General features: G+C 39.2%; 1 protein-coding gene across 1 annotated transcript in view; it reads right to left on the minus strand.

Moving 5' to 3' along the window:
* The window catches only part of LOC115210707 (solute carrier organic anion transporter family member 4A1-like), a 170,801-nt gene that overhangs the window by 12,438 nt on the left and 141,064 nt on the right, over nucleotides 1-17,299 (minus strand). Inside the window, exons 5-6 of the mRNA XM_029779400.2 lie at nucleotides 12,471-12,592; nucleotides 3,221-3,412 (exon numbers count right to left, since the gene is read on the minus strand). Of these exons, the coding sequence (XP_029635260.1) occupies nucleotides 3,221-3,412; nucleotides 12,471-12,592 (314 nt within the window). The remainder of the gene's footprint in view (nucleotides 1-3,220; nucleotides 3,413-12,470; nucleotides 12,593-17,299) is intronic.

A 17,299-nucleotide genomic window follows, 5' to 3' on the forward strand; every position in this document is an offset into this window, starting at 1 on the left:
AGAGTGGCATCAATTTGTTACAGTTGTAGGAGTAAATGGTGACGTTTAATAATCGCTATAGTTGTAATAGTTACGAAGTTAAATATTTGTAGTCGACATCCTGGTATACGAATACTGAAGCTGTCACAGCCAACGACGTTGTTGAGTAATTGCTGTCGTTGATATAAGTACAGCATATGTCTCTCGCTTCCCTGGGAGTTACGAACGCACGCCGCCTCTCCAGTGGCAATTGCGGACACACGCCGCCGCTTCAATTGATTTACAGTTAAGGGTAAATGAAGTTCCGGAACTATTGCATCTCCAAAAATATCACCAAAAAATGTACTGAAAATACATTGATTACAACCGTGTTTCGAATACTTGTCTCTTATCGGTTCCTCACTAGTCTACCGCTAATAGATGTTTCTTTCATTGATCTCATAGAAAGCTCGGAATATTCGGTATGTAACTATTGTGAAAGGTTACGAATATTCAAAGTCCAAAGGAATACTGGAAAAGAAACAAAAGAGGTCACTATTCATTCCCCCCCACTTAACAGAATCCTTATTCATCCGGTTTAAGTTCATGAAAAAAAAAACAGGATTTGCTCCAGTAAAACGAATCCAATTCGAACACAACTTTATCGAAATACGATTTAAAATCCAGAAATTTAAATTTCCGTAAAAATGGATAATCCTTTATTTTTGAAGACTTATGAGAAGAGGATGAATTTTTTTTTTTTCCAGCTTTGATTGTCTGAGAAAAAGATCGCTTCGAATAGCTCAAGTTCCAGATCATTTTGAGAAATTTGAACCCGAGGGAGTAAAGATTATTCAAATGAAAAAACAAGAATTATTTTTCTTGGTTTTTGCAACATCGATGTTGAGGATACAAATTGATAAATTTAAAACTTTCAACTTTAAATATTTTAATTCTGTTCGTTAATGAAGGTGATTACGTAACGCTTGCTCTTTTGCCATTCACTAATTAATATTGCGCTCTGTACTCGCCTAACGCTTTATTCTAATTTGGAATATATTAATCTATGTTGCCAGCTATTCTGTTATTCCCATCAACCAGTGAGCACAAAGAACTGCTTTCAGATGATTCCATAGAAAATCAGTTAGCTAGTTCGTAATTGTTGTAACCGTTTCACGAACCGAAATGAGAATAATGATTGTAAAATTTCAGCTGTAATTGATTATTTCGCCCTGAATTTTTTCTCGAGATAGTATTTATTAACACACACACACACACACACACACTTCAAAAAATTTTTTAATTTGTTTCAGACATTTGACTGTGGCCATGTTGGAGCCCAAACTTGAGGGGTTTTAGTCGAAGAATTCGACCTCAAGACTTATTTCCTAAACCTAGTACTTATTCTATCGATCTTGTCGAACCGTTAAGTAACAGGGACGTAGACACACCAACACGACACAGCGGTTGTCAAGCGGTGATGAGTGGTGATGGTGGATGGGCAAACAGACAGAAAGGCATACACACACACACACATATATAATATTTATATATATATATATACGACGAGCTTCTTTCAGTTTCCGCCTACCAAACCCACTCACAAGTCTTTGGTCGGACCGAGGATATGGTAGAAGACACTTGCTCGAGATGCCACACAGTGGGACTGAACCCGAAACATCTGGTTTGGAAGCACGTTTCTTACCACACAGCCACACCTACCTACCTATATATAATATCGTTTTAACGTCCACTTTTCCATGCTTGCATGGTTCGAACGGAGATGAATGGGGCTGATTTTGTACGCCAGATGTCATTCGTATCATCAACCCTTGTCTGTTTTCGAGCAAGATGATGGTTCCATATGGTCGGATTTGTTTCCAAGGAAGGTTGAGAACGAATAACCTGACACCGCATGTGTGATGGTGCGCCCATTTACAACTATCACGCAATGTTAAGAGAAGGAAACGCAAACACACTCGTGCACACACACAGAGATGTGTGTATGTGTGTGTGTGTGTGTGTGTGTGTGTGCGTGCGTGGGTGCAAACGCTTGGTTTATCTCAAATTTTGTTCAACAAACCTATTCACAAGGCTTTGGCTGGCCTGGAGCTACAATACTTTTCTAAGGTGCCTCACAGTAGGACAGAACCCAAAACCACGTAGATTGGGGGTAAATTTCCGAGTTACACCTCCAAGCCCGAGTACACACACACACACATTTTGTCAAACGGAACTCAAAACGTATGACATTTAATGGTTTTATAGCGATATCATTTAACAGTTGTTGCAAAGATCAAGTAAGAGCTTTTAAAATAGATGCTATGAATAGTTACGAGATTATGTGATTTACAGTTAAGGGCAAACAAAGTTCTAGAACAATTGCATCTCCAAAAATATCACAAAAAAATGTACTGAAAATACATTGATTACAACCGTGTTTCGAATACTTGTCTCTTATCGGTTCCTCACTAATCTATCGCTACTAGATGTTTCTTGCTAAAAATCCTTAAAAAGCTACTCTTAAATTAATTATAAGGTTATAAATTTATATGTAATTGAATTACGTTATACGTTTTCTTTTAATTATATTAATTAATTAAATGAAATCAAATGGTTACAACAAGAGAACAAAACTAGGTTATGATTGTTTCATTTCGCTGAAAGTCTTTATTTCTGAATTTAACTATATTTATTTTTATGATTCAGAGACACTTGTATTTCTATGCCCGTAGATGCTATTAATGCTGTTCTCAATGGTATTTTATTAATTGCAAGTGTTATGAAAGCGTTATAATGTGACACAAAATTTGGTCACAGAATCAAAGCATTCGGTTTAACAATGTTCTGAAACTGATTTTGTCTTAGTTTTATGTGCACATAAACTATTGTCCAGTGTATCTTTTCCTAACTTAAAGCCGTGGTTTGTGATCTGATGAAAAGTTGGCTTCTATTTCTTGTAGTTCGTGTGACCACACAGGAACTTTTGTTCGAAACCTAGGCCAATCGATTTACACAGAAATCACTCTACTTCCCAAGACAATGAATGACAATGGAATTCAACTTTCTCCCTCTATCTCTCTCATGCATGCGCGCTTTCTGTTTCATTCTTCAGAGAGGTAGTTGGTACGAGTTACGACTTCAGGAGAGATAAGGTCAGCCTCATCATAGTAGGAATATGGCCTTCGTCAGAAATCAAGAATCCGAAACCTGATAAGGCGGGATTAAAAAGAGAAAAAATAAAACGAATAAAGCTACTTACTTTCACAGGCAGCTGATAAATTTAAAAACATGAAGGTCGGATTTGAAGTAAGTATTTTTAACGAGCTCAAAATGGCCTTCCAACCCATCTTCAAATTTGGAGAATCAGTGGAAGCATTGTTTGGTGACCATTCTTCGTTGTTCTTCTGATGATAAACCTCAGCTTCCCGTTCTGTCCGATATTTAGTAGCACCTGAAGAGAGAAAACGGTAATTTTTGTAAGAACTATCGGCAACGTATTGACACTTGGACAAAGATGATGCATAAGAATGTTCAATTGTTTGCTTGTGTGAGTATACGAGTGTGTACTTAGGTGTATACAGAGATGAACATTCATTAATAAACTGAAAATTGTAGACGTATTTTGGGGTGTACATACCCCTTCATGTGCATCTGTGCGTGACGCGTGTGTGAGTGGTCATGGAGAAGGTGCGAGTGCACTCGGTCCCAAATGTGTTTGTTTGTTCCTTCTCGAGCCATGCCTGGCTCATAAGGGCCGGTTTCCCGGTTTCCTAGGCGTATAGGATCCCTCACCTGGACGGGACGCCGGTCCGTCGCTGGTGAGCTGCAATATGCAGGAGGAAAGAGTGAGAGAAAGTTGTGGCGAAAGAGTCAGAAGTTCGCCATTACCTTCTGCCAGAGCCACGTGGAACTTAGGTGTTTTGCTCATAAACACACACACACATCACCCAGTCTGAGATTCGAACCCACGATCTCTCGACCGCAAGTCCGCTGCTCTAACCACTAGGCCATGTGCCTCTACTCCCAAATGTGTGTGAAAGTGTGTGTTTGGGAACGTGTATTTGAAGCCATAAGTGTTCCCTTCTCCATGCCACTAATGTTGTCTGAAGAAAAGCCAAATGCAAATATACCTTGGCAGCAGCGGTGTTGAAGACGAAGTCAGAAACAGAAGAACTGGAACAAACATCACAAGGCATTCTGTCCAATGCTATTGGAATTCTACCAATCCATTGCCGTGGACTGGTGTACAACGTGTGTGTGTGTGTGTGTGTGTGTGCATGCGCGCTTTGTTATATGCTATAAAGGTGGTAACAGAACCGTTAGCATACCGGAAAAAATGCTTCGCGGCATTTCTTTCGGCTATAGTTCTGATTTCAAATTCCGCTGGGATCGATTTTGCCTTCCATCTTTTCGGGATCGATAAAAGAAGTACCAGTTAAGCACTAGGTCGATGTAATTGAGTATCCCCACCACACACACGTACAAAACATTTTCAGGCTTTTTGCCTTATAGCAGAAAGGTGAGTACAACAGATTTTATATGTATTGTCTGAACGTTTGCCATAGGAAGCTTTTTCAAAGTAAGTTCATTTACTGGGCGAAAAATAATAATAAAGTTGTAAAACAACAGATTTATCCCCGCCACAATCTCCAGCCTTCGATAAAATGGAACAACCCAAACTATATATATAAACAGAACTGCTGCAAAAACCAAAGCACTTCCGCTCTGACGACGATCGGTATTATCAGAAACAACGAAACTCACACAAAACTGATTTGTATTTTAAACGTTGTATTTTGCATGTATATCCAAATATATTACATTATTGTGGTTGTGCATTAAGCACAAGAGACGTTATTGTCAAAGTAAGCGCTATATCGAAAGATGCTGAGAAATAATTACACACACACATACTGGTAAGAAACGCAATTAAATGAAACAAAATGCTCAAAATTCTTAGAGTGGAATAATATATTTGTTAAATAGAGAATGTGTAAGAGGCAGCTGGAATTCGAGTAGTGACTCACGGATAGTTTGCAATAGATAATTATAATACAAAACACATTAAAACAGAAACAGACCCTATAGGGTTCAAGAAGTCTTTGGACAGATTCCTTCAAGAAATCCCGGATAAACCCTCTACACCCGGATATGTCTCTGTAAACAATAACTCTCTACTTCAGTGGGCCATAGTGCCGAAATTCTGACTTGAAAGACTTCACCAGGTGGTGCTAATTAAGTTAGACATGGCATGGGCCAATAATGGCCGAAACCTATCAAAGTATCAAAGTATAATAAAATAAAACGTGTCATTCATTTTTTAATGGAATCAATTTATTACTGGTATTTAATTCTTATGAATCACAGACATGCAGATGAAAAGCAAACAGCGATTAAGTGCCTGTATCATTTATACTTTTAAGGATGTAAATATTAACAATACGTTTAGTCTGATATTGTACTGTGAGTTCTCCTTTACATTAGAAGTCGGTATCGGTACTGGGATGTGAGTTAGGCTATGTTGGTTGTGGGGTGGGGACGAGTTGGTTGGTTGGTCAGTCACTTCTGACTAGAACAATGCATCACATTTTTGGAAAGAGTAAAACGGACAGTTTTATGAGGTTCATATTTATCTCAAGGGTGTTGATAGCAAAATGGAGTGAAATAGCTTTAAACGAAATTCCATTAAGAGCTTAGCTCACAGAATGATTACCTGGTTATCAGACACTCAACAAATATATGGGGTTATGCTAACGCACATACACATGTATAAATGTATTTATTAGTTTAACTATTCTTTTATTCTTTAACTTCTTTCAGTCGTTTGACTGCGGCCATGCTGGAGCACCACCTTCAGTCGAACAAATCGACCCCAGGACTTATTCTCTGTGTGTGTGCACTACTCTTCGTTGCTATGTTCGTGAACAGGTTCAAAACAAAGACTATGGCAAGTTGTCTGCACAAGTCTCAGCACGCACACACACACACACACACACACACACACACACACACACACACAGTGCTTAGTCATGTTTTGTCTTGAGACAGCATTCACCCGGGTTTGGTTGAGCTGGCTTCATTCATCCTCAATGCTGCATCTCTTACAAATGCCGACCAGGCCTGGCGATCTGAGGCTAACGACCGCGTGATCTCCAACCACTCCTTATTCCAGCGGCGAATGCTGTAGATATGGGGGCCTAGGTTGGGTTCTAGATCAGCCTTGACTGTCATCAGCCTGGTTTTTCGTTGTCCACCACATCGCTTTCACCAAACCTGAAGGGGGGCTGGGGCAATTGCTTCGTAGATGATTTCTCTTGGTTGACGACGGAGGGGCATGACCCAGTCAACGCAGACATCTCGTTAGGATGACTTGTCGGAGGGAGGAGATTTTGCACTGGTGTCGCATCGAATTGTTTGAGACAAAGTGTCGGACACGAAGGACATGTATGTACATGAACAGATGTACACACACATGCGCACTATTAACCCGCCATAAGCATACACACAGGCCAATATGTCATACATCGATCCTGCCTCCCAATTCCATTAAACACACATGTGATGCTCCTACCCTATTATGTTGCAACGTGCTCGTGTATATTCCTAAATTCCGGCATGTACGTAGTAAACCATCGATGGTTCATGTAGATGTTGTATCACATCTGTCCATCTCTCTATATATATAAACGGCAGTCTGTGTGTCTGTCAGGTTGTACCCTCACCCTGACCACGGCTTTCAGCCGACTCTGATGAAACTTGACACACACATAGCCCAATGTCATAATTCAAAACTAACGCAGTGAAAATTTTGAAAAGTTCCCCCAGTTCTGAAATAATTGATAAATAGTCTGTTTGATAGTTATTTGGGCGTGAAGAGAAGACATTGCAACCTATACATGCGCCTTCGTTCCCTAGAGGGAAAGGACTAGATTGGGATTAGTCGTTGCCTACGAGGGGCTCTTACATACCCGGGCAACGCCGGGCTATGCTGCTAGTTACTTAATAAACGAGAAGAATTAGAGATATTTTGCTCAAGCGTCGTATGTGGGAATGTAGCTTCCACGTGTTCTCATCAACACCGCCAGAGCAACAAGCGATGTCTTTATATATATATTCCCCAGTAAGGAAAAGACCCGTAATTTAACAATCTTTGTCGCTTTCGACGCGAGAAAACTAGAGGAATGAAAATACCTTAGAAAACAGGAAAGGGTGAAGCCTATAGCAGCATGGAAAAACAAAAAAATGACGATATATCTATGACTGAGATGACAACAAGGAATCATCATCTTCATATTCGATATATACTTTCTTTTTCTACCATCTTTCCTCCGTCGCTCGGTTTAATACCACCACCTGGTCCTTGGCAATATGGACCAAGTTTCCGGTTTGCGGACAACTTCTTCCTTCTTACCAACAATTACAGAGGCCCAGGAATAATGAAGGGTTATAGGTGCGGGTGCTGGTTTTTCTTCTCTGATGTAACAAGAGTAAAAAAAAGAAACAAAAAAAAAACGCTGTTTTTCTCTCTCCCCCCGCCACCCATCTCTTTCTTAAGTAGTAGATACGTATTCGTATGTATTCGTTCAATTCCCAAATTAAGTAATTAAGGACTTTTTTGTTTGTTTGTTACAGAAATCTTTTGAAAATTTAATGAATGGATGAAAGAGTGGTAGGTAAGAGTATTCACCAAATAAATTGGCTGCAGTAAAGCTGGAAAAAGACCAGATTCGTAGGCATTTGGGTTGGCGCAGTGCGTCGTTCACTTTTCTGAGAACCTGTTTGCATTCGCAATATTCAAATTAGCAAGACGCCGTACTAACGAGATGGGGTGGGGAGGAGTATGTGATTTCTCGATATGTAAAAGATAATAGCCAACTCTCTCTCAGACCAGGCATGACCAGCTTTAAGAATGAAAGGACATTAATGTTGTACTGGGTATATATATTATCTGTTTCTTTATTACCCACAAGGGGCTAAACATAGAGGGGACAAACAAGGACAGACAAACGGATTAAGTCGATTACATCGACCCCAGTGCGTAACTGGTAATTAATTTATCGACCCCGAAAGAATGAAAGGCAAAGTCGACCTCGGCGGAATTTGAACTCAGAACGTAACGACAGACGAAATACAGTTACGCATTTCGCCCGGCGTGCTAACGGTTCTGCCAGTTCGCCGCCTTTGTACTGGGTATATATATTATCTCGGGAAAATGGAGGTCAAATGAACAGATCTAAACGATCGGAAATACTATTTTTTTTCCCTTCATCGGTGGTTATAATGTTGATCATGATGATTATAGTGGTGATAGAAATGATGGTTGTGAAGATGACGGCAGCGGTGATGAAAGTGGTAGTAATGTTTATAATGATAGAGATGCTGATTAAAATGGCAGTTAGATTATAGGGTTCTTCTAAGATCGGCAGAGGTATTGTTTATGCTACTCCTGCTGCTGGTATATTCTAAACAGGCTGGTTCTTGTTTTAAAATATTAAGACAAACAGTTCAGTTAAACGTTAGGTGGTGTTGCCAGTGGAGTCAGCAATACAATATAACAATTGTTAATGGTTTTGCAGCAAACAGCGCAGGAGTGACTGTGTGGTAAGTAGCTTGCTTACCAACCACATGGTTCCGGGTTCAGTCCCACTGCGTGGCATCTTGGGCAAGTGTCTCCTACTATAGCCTCGGGTCGACCAAAGCCTTGTGAGTGCATTTGGTAGACGGAAACTGTAAGAAGCCCGTCGTATATATGTATATATATATATATATATATAAATATGTATATATATGTATGTGTGCGTGTGTTTGCGTGTTTGTCCCCACCCCCAACATCGCTTGACAACCGATGTTGGTGTGTTTACGTCCCCGTAACTTAGCGGTTCGGCAAAAAGAACCCGATAGAATATATGCTATTCTTACAAAGAATAAGTCCTGGGGTCGATTTGCTCGACTAAAGGCGGTGCTCCAGCATGGCCGCAGTCAAATGACTGAAGCAAATAAAAGAGTAAAAGAGCAAACACCAACAAGGTCATCATCAAACTATTTCTTCTCCCAATACTATTCTCAGCCATTCTATTCTATGGCCACCACCTATGATCTAACGAGCGAGACTATGCGATTGTGTGACTTGTTAGATAGAAACAGCAGCAAATTCCCTCAGCTAATTACCTATCGTGTTAAAAACAAAATGAAAAGACACTTTAATTAATGTAAGTCATAGAAATACTGTCTGGTAATGACGAAATGGTCACGGCTGGAACCTCCTGTGTTATAACCGCCATCGCTTAAGTTTGTCTACGACTTATTGAGTACTAGCAGTATCGCCCGGCGTTGCTCGGATTTGTTTCGACCCTTTAGAATTGGAATTTTTGAAAAGTAAAAATTTTGCATTATGTAGCTTGTTATTCTCTTTAAGTGAACATTTTCCTGGTTGAAATACACCGAAAAATGGCGACACAGCAGTCAAAAAATCGTTAAAAAAATAGGAATTTTCATTGAAAAAAAGTACCTTTTTGATGTAAATAATTTTTAGTCTTAACATGGTCTGATTTGAATTTTTAGTCTTAACATGGTCCTTCTATGGAAGGAAGAGCAAGCCTTCTTCTATCATAATCTCAATTTTGGTCAACTTGCGCCGCAGGGTCTCGGTGGAGATAGAGTTAGTTGAAGGTTACCAAAGCTGCCACACACAGACTTATGTAGAGAGAGATTTATGTGATTGTGTAAAGTGCAAGAAATAGCAGCAGCAAGCTTCCTCAGACCATATCGTATTTGAAAAAGAAATGGAAAGATGCCTTGAATAATGTAGTCCAACAGATACAGTCGACTAACGACAAGATGATCATGACTGGAGCGCCTTTGATCACTGGTCTGCTTGAACAATCAATAATGACCAAGAGCTAAATAACAACGACATAACATTAAATCACGCTACTACCTTCTTCTACTACTACTTCTACTAATACTACTACCATCACCACCACCACCGCCACTGTATTTCTTTACTGCTCACAAGGGGTTACGCACAGAGGGGACAAACAAGGACAGACAAACGGATTAAGTCGATTACATCGACCCCAGTGCGTAACTTAATTTATTGACCCCGAAAGGATGAAAGGCAAAGTCGACCTCGGCGGAATTTGAACTCAGAACGTAGCGGCAGACGAAATACCTATTTCTTTACTACCCACAAGGGGCTAAACACAGAGAGGACAAAGGACAGACAAACGGATTAAGTCGATTATATCGACCCCAGTGTGTAACTGGTACTTATTTAATCGACCCCGAAAGGATGAAAGGCAAAGTCGACCTCGGCGGAATTTCGCCCGGCGTGCTAACGGTTCTGCCAGTTCGCCGCCGCCACCACCACCACTACTTCAACCACCACCACCACCACCACCACCACCACACAATAACTATAAATATTTATCAAAATACCACGAGCGCATCTGCAACCCACATCACCATTGCAAGTATTTGTAGCTTCATAAACATTGCCTTTAAAAAAAAATTATCTCCATTGTCGTTTTAACCAACACCATTATAACTATCAACAGCATCTACACCACCACCACCACCACTATTACGGCAACAACTAACAATGTCACAATAACAACAACAATACCAGCAATGGCGGCAGCGCGAATACATTTAATACACACTGCTACGACTTCTGATAAGAGACTTGGAATTTAAACATCGCATTTCCTCTCTCTCTCTCTCTCTCTCTCTCTCCGCAAACCTTCAACCCAGCACCACCACGCGACAGTATGGGGCAGGTGAGGGGAAGACAACCCTTAATGGAACATACTGATCTATTAAACAATACTGGCCTGGGTGGGGGCTGGCTGGTGGGGGCAGGCTGGTGGTGATAGTTAATGGGACATACTGACCTATTAAGCAATACTGGTCTGGGCGGAGGGTGGTGGTGATGGCGATGATGATGATGATGATGATAGTGGTGATGATGCTGTTAGGGGGCGATGAGGATGATGGTGGTGGTGGTACTGGGGAAGCTTAATGGGACATACTGACCTATTAAAAATACTTGTCTCATGCTGATGGTGTTGATAGTGGTAATGATGATGATGATGATGATGATGATAGTGAAGATGCTGGGGATAATGGTGAGATGGTGGCGGTGGCGGTGGTGATGTTTGTGGTGTCACTTAAAATGGAACATATTTGACCTATTAAACAAAACCAAGTCAACAAGGAGGCCTCCACGTGGTCGCTAGACCTGAGCAACCAATCTCCCTCAAATCATATTCCTTATCTTTAAAAAAAAAAGAAAGAAAGAGACATTAAATAAAGTAGTCCAATTTACTCAAGAAAAAAAAAAAGACAGGATGGACACGGCTGGAATGTCTGTGATAAGGTGAGTTTGATCAGAATTAACCCAGAGCTAATGAACCAGAAAATGCCTGAAAACATATAAGCCACTCTCTCTCTACGCTTCTCATTCTACGTACAACTGTACCATAACTATACAGTGTGTGTGTGTGTGTGTGTGTGTGTGTGTGCGTTAGCTGATGTGTAACACATATTTCTCCTCTCTCTCTCTCTCTCCCTCTGCCATTCGTGCACACATAGATAAACGCATTCATGAGAGTAAATGGAGCTGCATCCATGGATAATAATCCTACCTATTTTAGGAGCAAGCCTATTTTCCCAGCTGTACCCGTGGTAGGATTTCATCACAATAGTGCATTTAACCCAGCAGAAAACTCATGAAGCCTCAAATGGGTGCTTACGCTTTTTGGTGGTTCTTGTTTAGTGTTAATGAGACAACGAAAGGAGGACACTTGCGCGTGCGTCATTGTTTATATAAGAGTGTGTGTGGTAGCATTAACTTAATACGGAGATTCAGAAGAACAATCAAACAAGAAAGGACTCGATATACTTGACTGTAGAGTGAATATTAAAATTAAGGAGTCCATTGAGTGTATAAAACGTTTGGTTACATCATACTCTGGTCAGTGAGGCCCTACATGCAGCAGCAATCTTTAGTACAATCGTCAGCACGCACACACACACACACACGTGTATACACACACTGTAATTCTTTAATCAGTTGCAGGCCGCAAAACTCAGGTGGAATGTAATGTAGTGTAGTGATGTTTAAGCTTTCCCAATTAACAGTGTGAAAACAGTGACAGTAATTAACAGCCACGGAGCTGCCCTTTTAATAGCCAAACACATTTATTTAGAAAAAAAAAACCCATCTCTGTCAGCCTCTGTAAAAAGAGTGAAAAAGAAATCATCAGACCCGCTAAAGACACTAGGACCACAGACATGTACCTAACAAGGTGGTCACGTTACCAAGTACGCTATTCTCTCTTTTTAAGCTAAATTTAAGATTTTTACTCAGTTCAGGTTTGCGACGAATTTTATCTATATAAGTATGAAAACATAGATTAAAACTTAATGCTTTGTTTTTTAATAAAATATAAATTAATATTTAAATTTCATATTTGAATTTTAAATTTGAACCAAAATATCTTCCGTACCTGGTAATTCTCGTGGGAAACCACAGATCGGCAAAGATATAAGAATGGCATAGAGACCACTGAGAAGAAATCCAATCCACCAAGCACCGACAAATTTGGCGTTACCCGACTTCATGCTAATGCTGAAAAATAAAAGAGAGAGAGAGAGGATTATCAACTTGATGAAATGATGCGGAGAAGATATATCAGTGAGATACAGTGTCATCAATTTAAATTTAAAGGTAAAATTTAACTCTTTCACAAATTACAAGCATCTGTCCAGTTTCCGAGGCTTTTTAACCGAACAAAACAAAAATCTCATCCTTATTCTATTCTGGATCTGAGGCTAATCTAACCATACAGTTTTAAGAAATAAGTGGAAATTTTACCGATGAGTGTGTTAAATTATAAGACACAAAAAGAAAATGACTCTCCCCAGACAACAGAATATGCTTCAACACACGAACTCATATAAAGAATCTTGCAAACCAAATCCAAAAACGAAAGAAAAAAAGACATCTCCAAAAGCATAGTGAATGCGTCGCGTTACAGTTCAGCTCCTTTAATTAAGAGTCAGACCGGAACATCTACAGCAGAAATAAACTGACAGTGGATCACAGGTTGCTACTTTACAACTTTAATCACTAACATTTTAAAAACATTTTATTGGTCATACATCTAGTAATATTAGTAATATGTCGAATTGACTGTTTTATAGTATTTGAACGGTGATCCACACTGAGTTCATATCCCAGCGATGTTAATTTGTATATCATACCTTCAGGTTTGATATGTAGAGTTGTAGATTGGTAGAACTTTTAAGAGCTGTTGGACAAGATGCCATGCAATATTTGTTTCGGCTCTCTGAGTTCAAATTCTGCTTAGATACCGATTACCAGAGCTAATCACACAACCCTACGTAGGAGCATTCCGTCGAACTTGCAATTAACCATCGTGCAAATGGCAGGGGATCGAAAATGGCCGCTGAATTAGAAAACTGAAATACTTTTTCAACTAGGTGACTGAAAATTAACGATTTTATGAACTCATTGCAAAATACTCAAACCAAGACAATGAATGCATAACCATTCTCTGCAAGTATTCTGGTCTCTATAAGGGAATAACAGCTGGAAAAATACTGTGAACTATAAATTAAAAAAAGCTGCTGCTGGTTACAGAAGAGAGGGAATATTATATAAATCAGAGAATGGCGCTCAAGAACAAAGACGAGTTCACGTTGATAGACAAAAACAAAGGTGGAGAAAATCTGTAAAATCGTTTACATCCAATGTTTTTTAAATCATCAGTGACGCTCGATCCGCCATAATCGCAAATTTTTTAAGAAGTGGCACTCTTTCTGGTCAGAGAAACGAAGAAGGTTTCGCAAGGTGATAAAATATAGCCTCTAAAAATGTTAAAGAGTGAAGGAGAACAGCTGTGGAAAGTCCTCTTTCTCTGCACGATAAATATTTGACAGGAAAAATACTATAGAAGAAATCCATTGCTAAATTGCTTTATAAAAATGGTTAATAGAAGAAATCTAGAAAACTATTGCACCATACGCTCCTTATCTCTCCACTACAAGCTGTTTACAAACGTCATAGACACCAGACATTCGAAACATCTCGATGACCCAACAGTTGAGGAAGCAAGCGAGTTTTCAACAGAACTAGAGCACAGCAGAAACAGGCTACATGTTCACACTAACAGTTTTTAGAGCGAGCGAAATATCATAAGCCCCCATTTTGTATTACCTAACAGATTCTGAAAATAGCTTCCATATCGTCGTAGTGAAGCAGTGCTGAAGTCCCTGGAGATGTTAGGAGTCAAGGCACAATACATAAAACTTCTCAGGGAGATAACATCAGGATGTATGAGTAACATAGCTCTGCTGTCACTATCCGTAAGAGTTTAAGTCGAGAAGGATTTCCAGCAAAAAGCTTCGATCAGAACAGATACCATCTTTCCAAAGATTTCCGCTACATGTCGCGAAATGGTTATCGGAGACAGTCATTGGAAAGGTGGTAATCAGTGGCAATTGCGAAAAACCAATACTTCCGATTCGTAGACAAAATTGTGGATATCTCAGAAACTTCAGATCAGCTGCGCACTATGTTAACCCTGGATGGATGGATATATATATATATATATATATATATATATATATATATATATATATATATATATATATATACATACATGCAGGCATGCATGCACGTACGTATGCATGCATATATATGTGTGCGTATGTGTTGGAAAACGGCAAAGCAAACTTGGTACAGACATTCACGGAATTGTAATGATATAAACGAGAACTTCAATTCCAACTCCATCAAAGGCAGGTGGCTCTGATATTGAAAGTCGGCCATAAAAGCGATCCTGGTCGAATGAGTATGGGAATAAAAAGATAATTCCCAATTCCTTCTGTTTGCATTCCACGTAAATATAATCATCAGACCCACTTGTGTTTATCTGCCTGTTTTCTTTTATTTACACACACACACACAAATATTTATAGCAGGTCTTCCACTCATTATATCTACCACACTTTGTAATAATGTGCGTTACAGAATACAATTGCTGACATCTGATCAAAGAAGAAACAACAACCAAAAACATCCTCAAATCACCGATATAAACATACAAAATTAATCTACGATATTCTCTCTCTTTATATCAGTCTATTATGAGAGTAACAGGAAGCTTAATTATAGCATATGTGAAGCCATTTTATGCGGTTTTATGTAATTTCATCAAGTATTGTTTCTGTTGGATGATCCATACAGAGCAACGGACACACACAAAGCTTAGAAGTGAAGTAATTGAACGTAAGTCAGACCAATCCAACCTGCTTAATGAAGTTGAGTGCTTTATTATTATATATTGTTAACGAAACAATAAGTGTTGATATGAGTTTGTAATTGAGGTTGGGTAGGAGGAGAAAAAGAACTTAATTTGGTCTGATCTGCTAGTCCTGTGTCAGTCATCTCTTTTAGACTGACTAACAAAGAATTCATTACGTCGAATGGCAGACTATTAACAACATATAAACATTACACTCACAAACACACGCACACTACAATGTATACATAGGAACCAATGAGAAAGTCTTAGAGTAGTCGTCCAGTCTTCTAGAAATAACAGCTCAATCGCCCGCGAAATACACTCTACTGTCTTATCTAACACATTGGATAATCTAATCCCAGATTTATCATGGTTACAGAAAAAAAAAGTGAGTGATCGGAACTGGAGCACTTTCTCATAGCTTTGTCTCTTGGTACTGACCTGAGGCTAAACAGTAGCGTCAATCGCATGCATTTTTAAACCGATTCGAGAGAGAAAAGTTAACTAAATTTCTATGCAAATTGAACCTTTTATTTCATGCTTTTAAAACCACTGTGCTAGTTATTGTGCAATGTTCTGTCCACACACACATAGGACTAGGTTTTGGATTACAGATATCCTTGTCTTCTTTTCACCAACCAATATCGGTGAACTTGAATTAGTAAACGATCCATTAAAAGGGACATCCAAGGTTTGTAAACTTTACTTTAATAATGATCGTTTTGTTCGTATATTAGTATTTCAGCCTGCTAGAAATACCAACAAAATCTCCCATGGACCATACTATGGTCTCAAGGCAGAAACAACACATTATGCTGTATATAAAAAAGGACGGTAAGGTCTCGGTTGATCCTAGGTTTGCGCTATCAGAGCTGAACAAAGATTAAATAACAACAACTCCGAACTATTTGTGGATAATAGGAATTTGAACGTTTTTGAGAACCGCAAAAGCAAGTCTTTCTTTCACTTCCATCGATTTGTTCCTCATACAACATATTTCCAGCGATTTCAATCATTTCTCATAAAAAGATCTGTCGAGATGCAACATTTATATGACTATCAGAATTCCCCATTTGGCATCCACAGAATAAGTTTTGGCTTTACACTTATGTGGGAAATCGATATTACTCGAACATGTACAGAATTTTATAATCGGGCAACGAGCCGGTTTATGTGTTGTGGTATCTGTGAGTGTGTGCTTATGTGATTTCTACCAATATATATGTGATTCGAATTCTTATCGGATTCCATACACGTACTGTGTGTGTGTGTGAGAGAGAGAGAAAGAAAGAAAAAGGATGTGTGTATATGCGTACTAAACGAAATTTAATAAAACTATAAGACTAGCATGTAGATAAATAATGATCGAGAATGCAGAGATGATTTCAATAAACTATGTATGCATGTGAATTTGTTTATAACATATTGTTGCGCAATATGTAAACATTAAAAAAAATCTATTACAAACGCTAAGCTTCCTCTACACTGACAGAAAATTGTGCAGCGCTTACACATAGCTTAAGTACGATGAACATAAGAGTACTCTTCACTCATATGAAAGTGTGGAGTTACTACCATACATAGAGATATCTTAGACAGCATTAAAAAGTTAATTCGACTGACTGCCAATAATGTTCTGCACCAACACGTTACAACCTCCAAAAACCAACTGCCCCCCTCCCGGTTGTCTCTTTTGTACAATGGGTTCTTTTGAATCAGAAACTGCAAAACACCTCCACGTACACCTGGACGTCACATTTATCTCTCCTCTGCTGTTTAAGCCTTACTTTATTTCATTTCTGCGAACTTGCACTAAACATGCTCCACATGAGGAAGGTAAACGTTATGGAAGGTCAAGCTGACCCATCAACCACGTTGACCTCAGCAGTCTGGCTGCGTTTGCAAACGTAATGGAAGAAAAAGAGAAGGGAAAGAGTGTCTGTCTAGCTCCCCCTTTCTCCACTTTAATGAAATGTTAATTCGGGGAACTGTTGATTGCTTGAAAT

Source organism: Octopus sinensis, linkage group LG4 (assembly GCF_006345805.1).
Source record: "Octopus sinensis linkage group LG4, ASM634580v1, whole genome shotgun sequence".
NCBI classification, from domain to species: domain Eukaryota; kingdom Metazoa; phylum Mollusca; class Cephalopoda; order Octopoda; family Octopodidae; genus Octopus; species Octopus sinensis.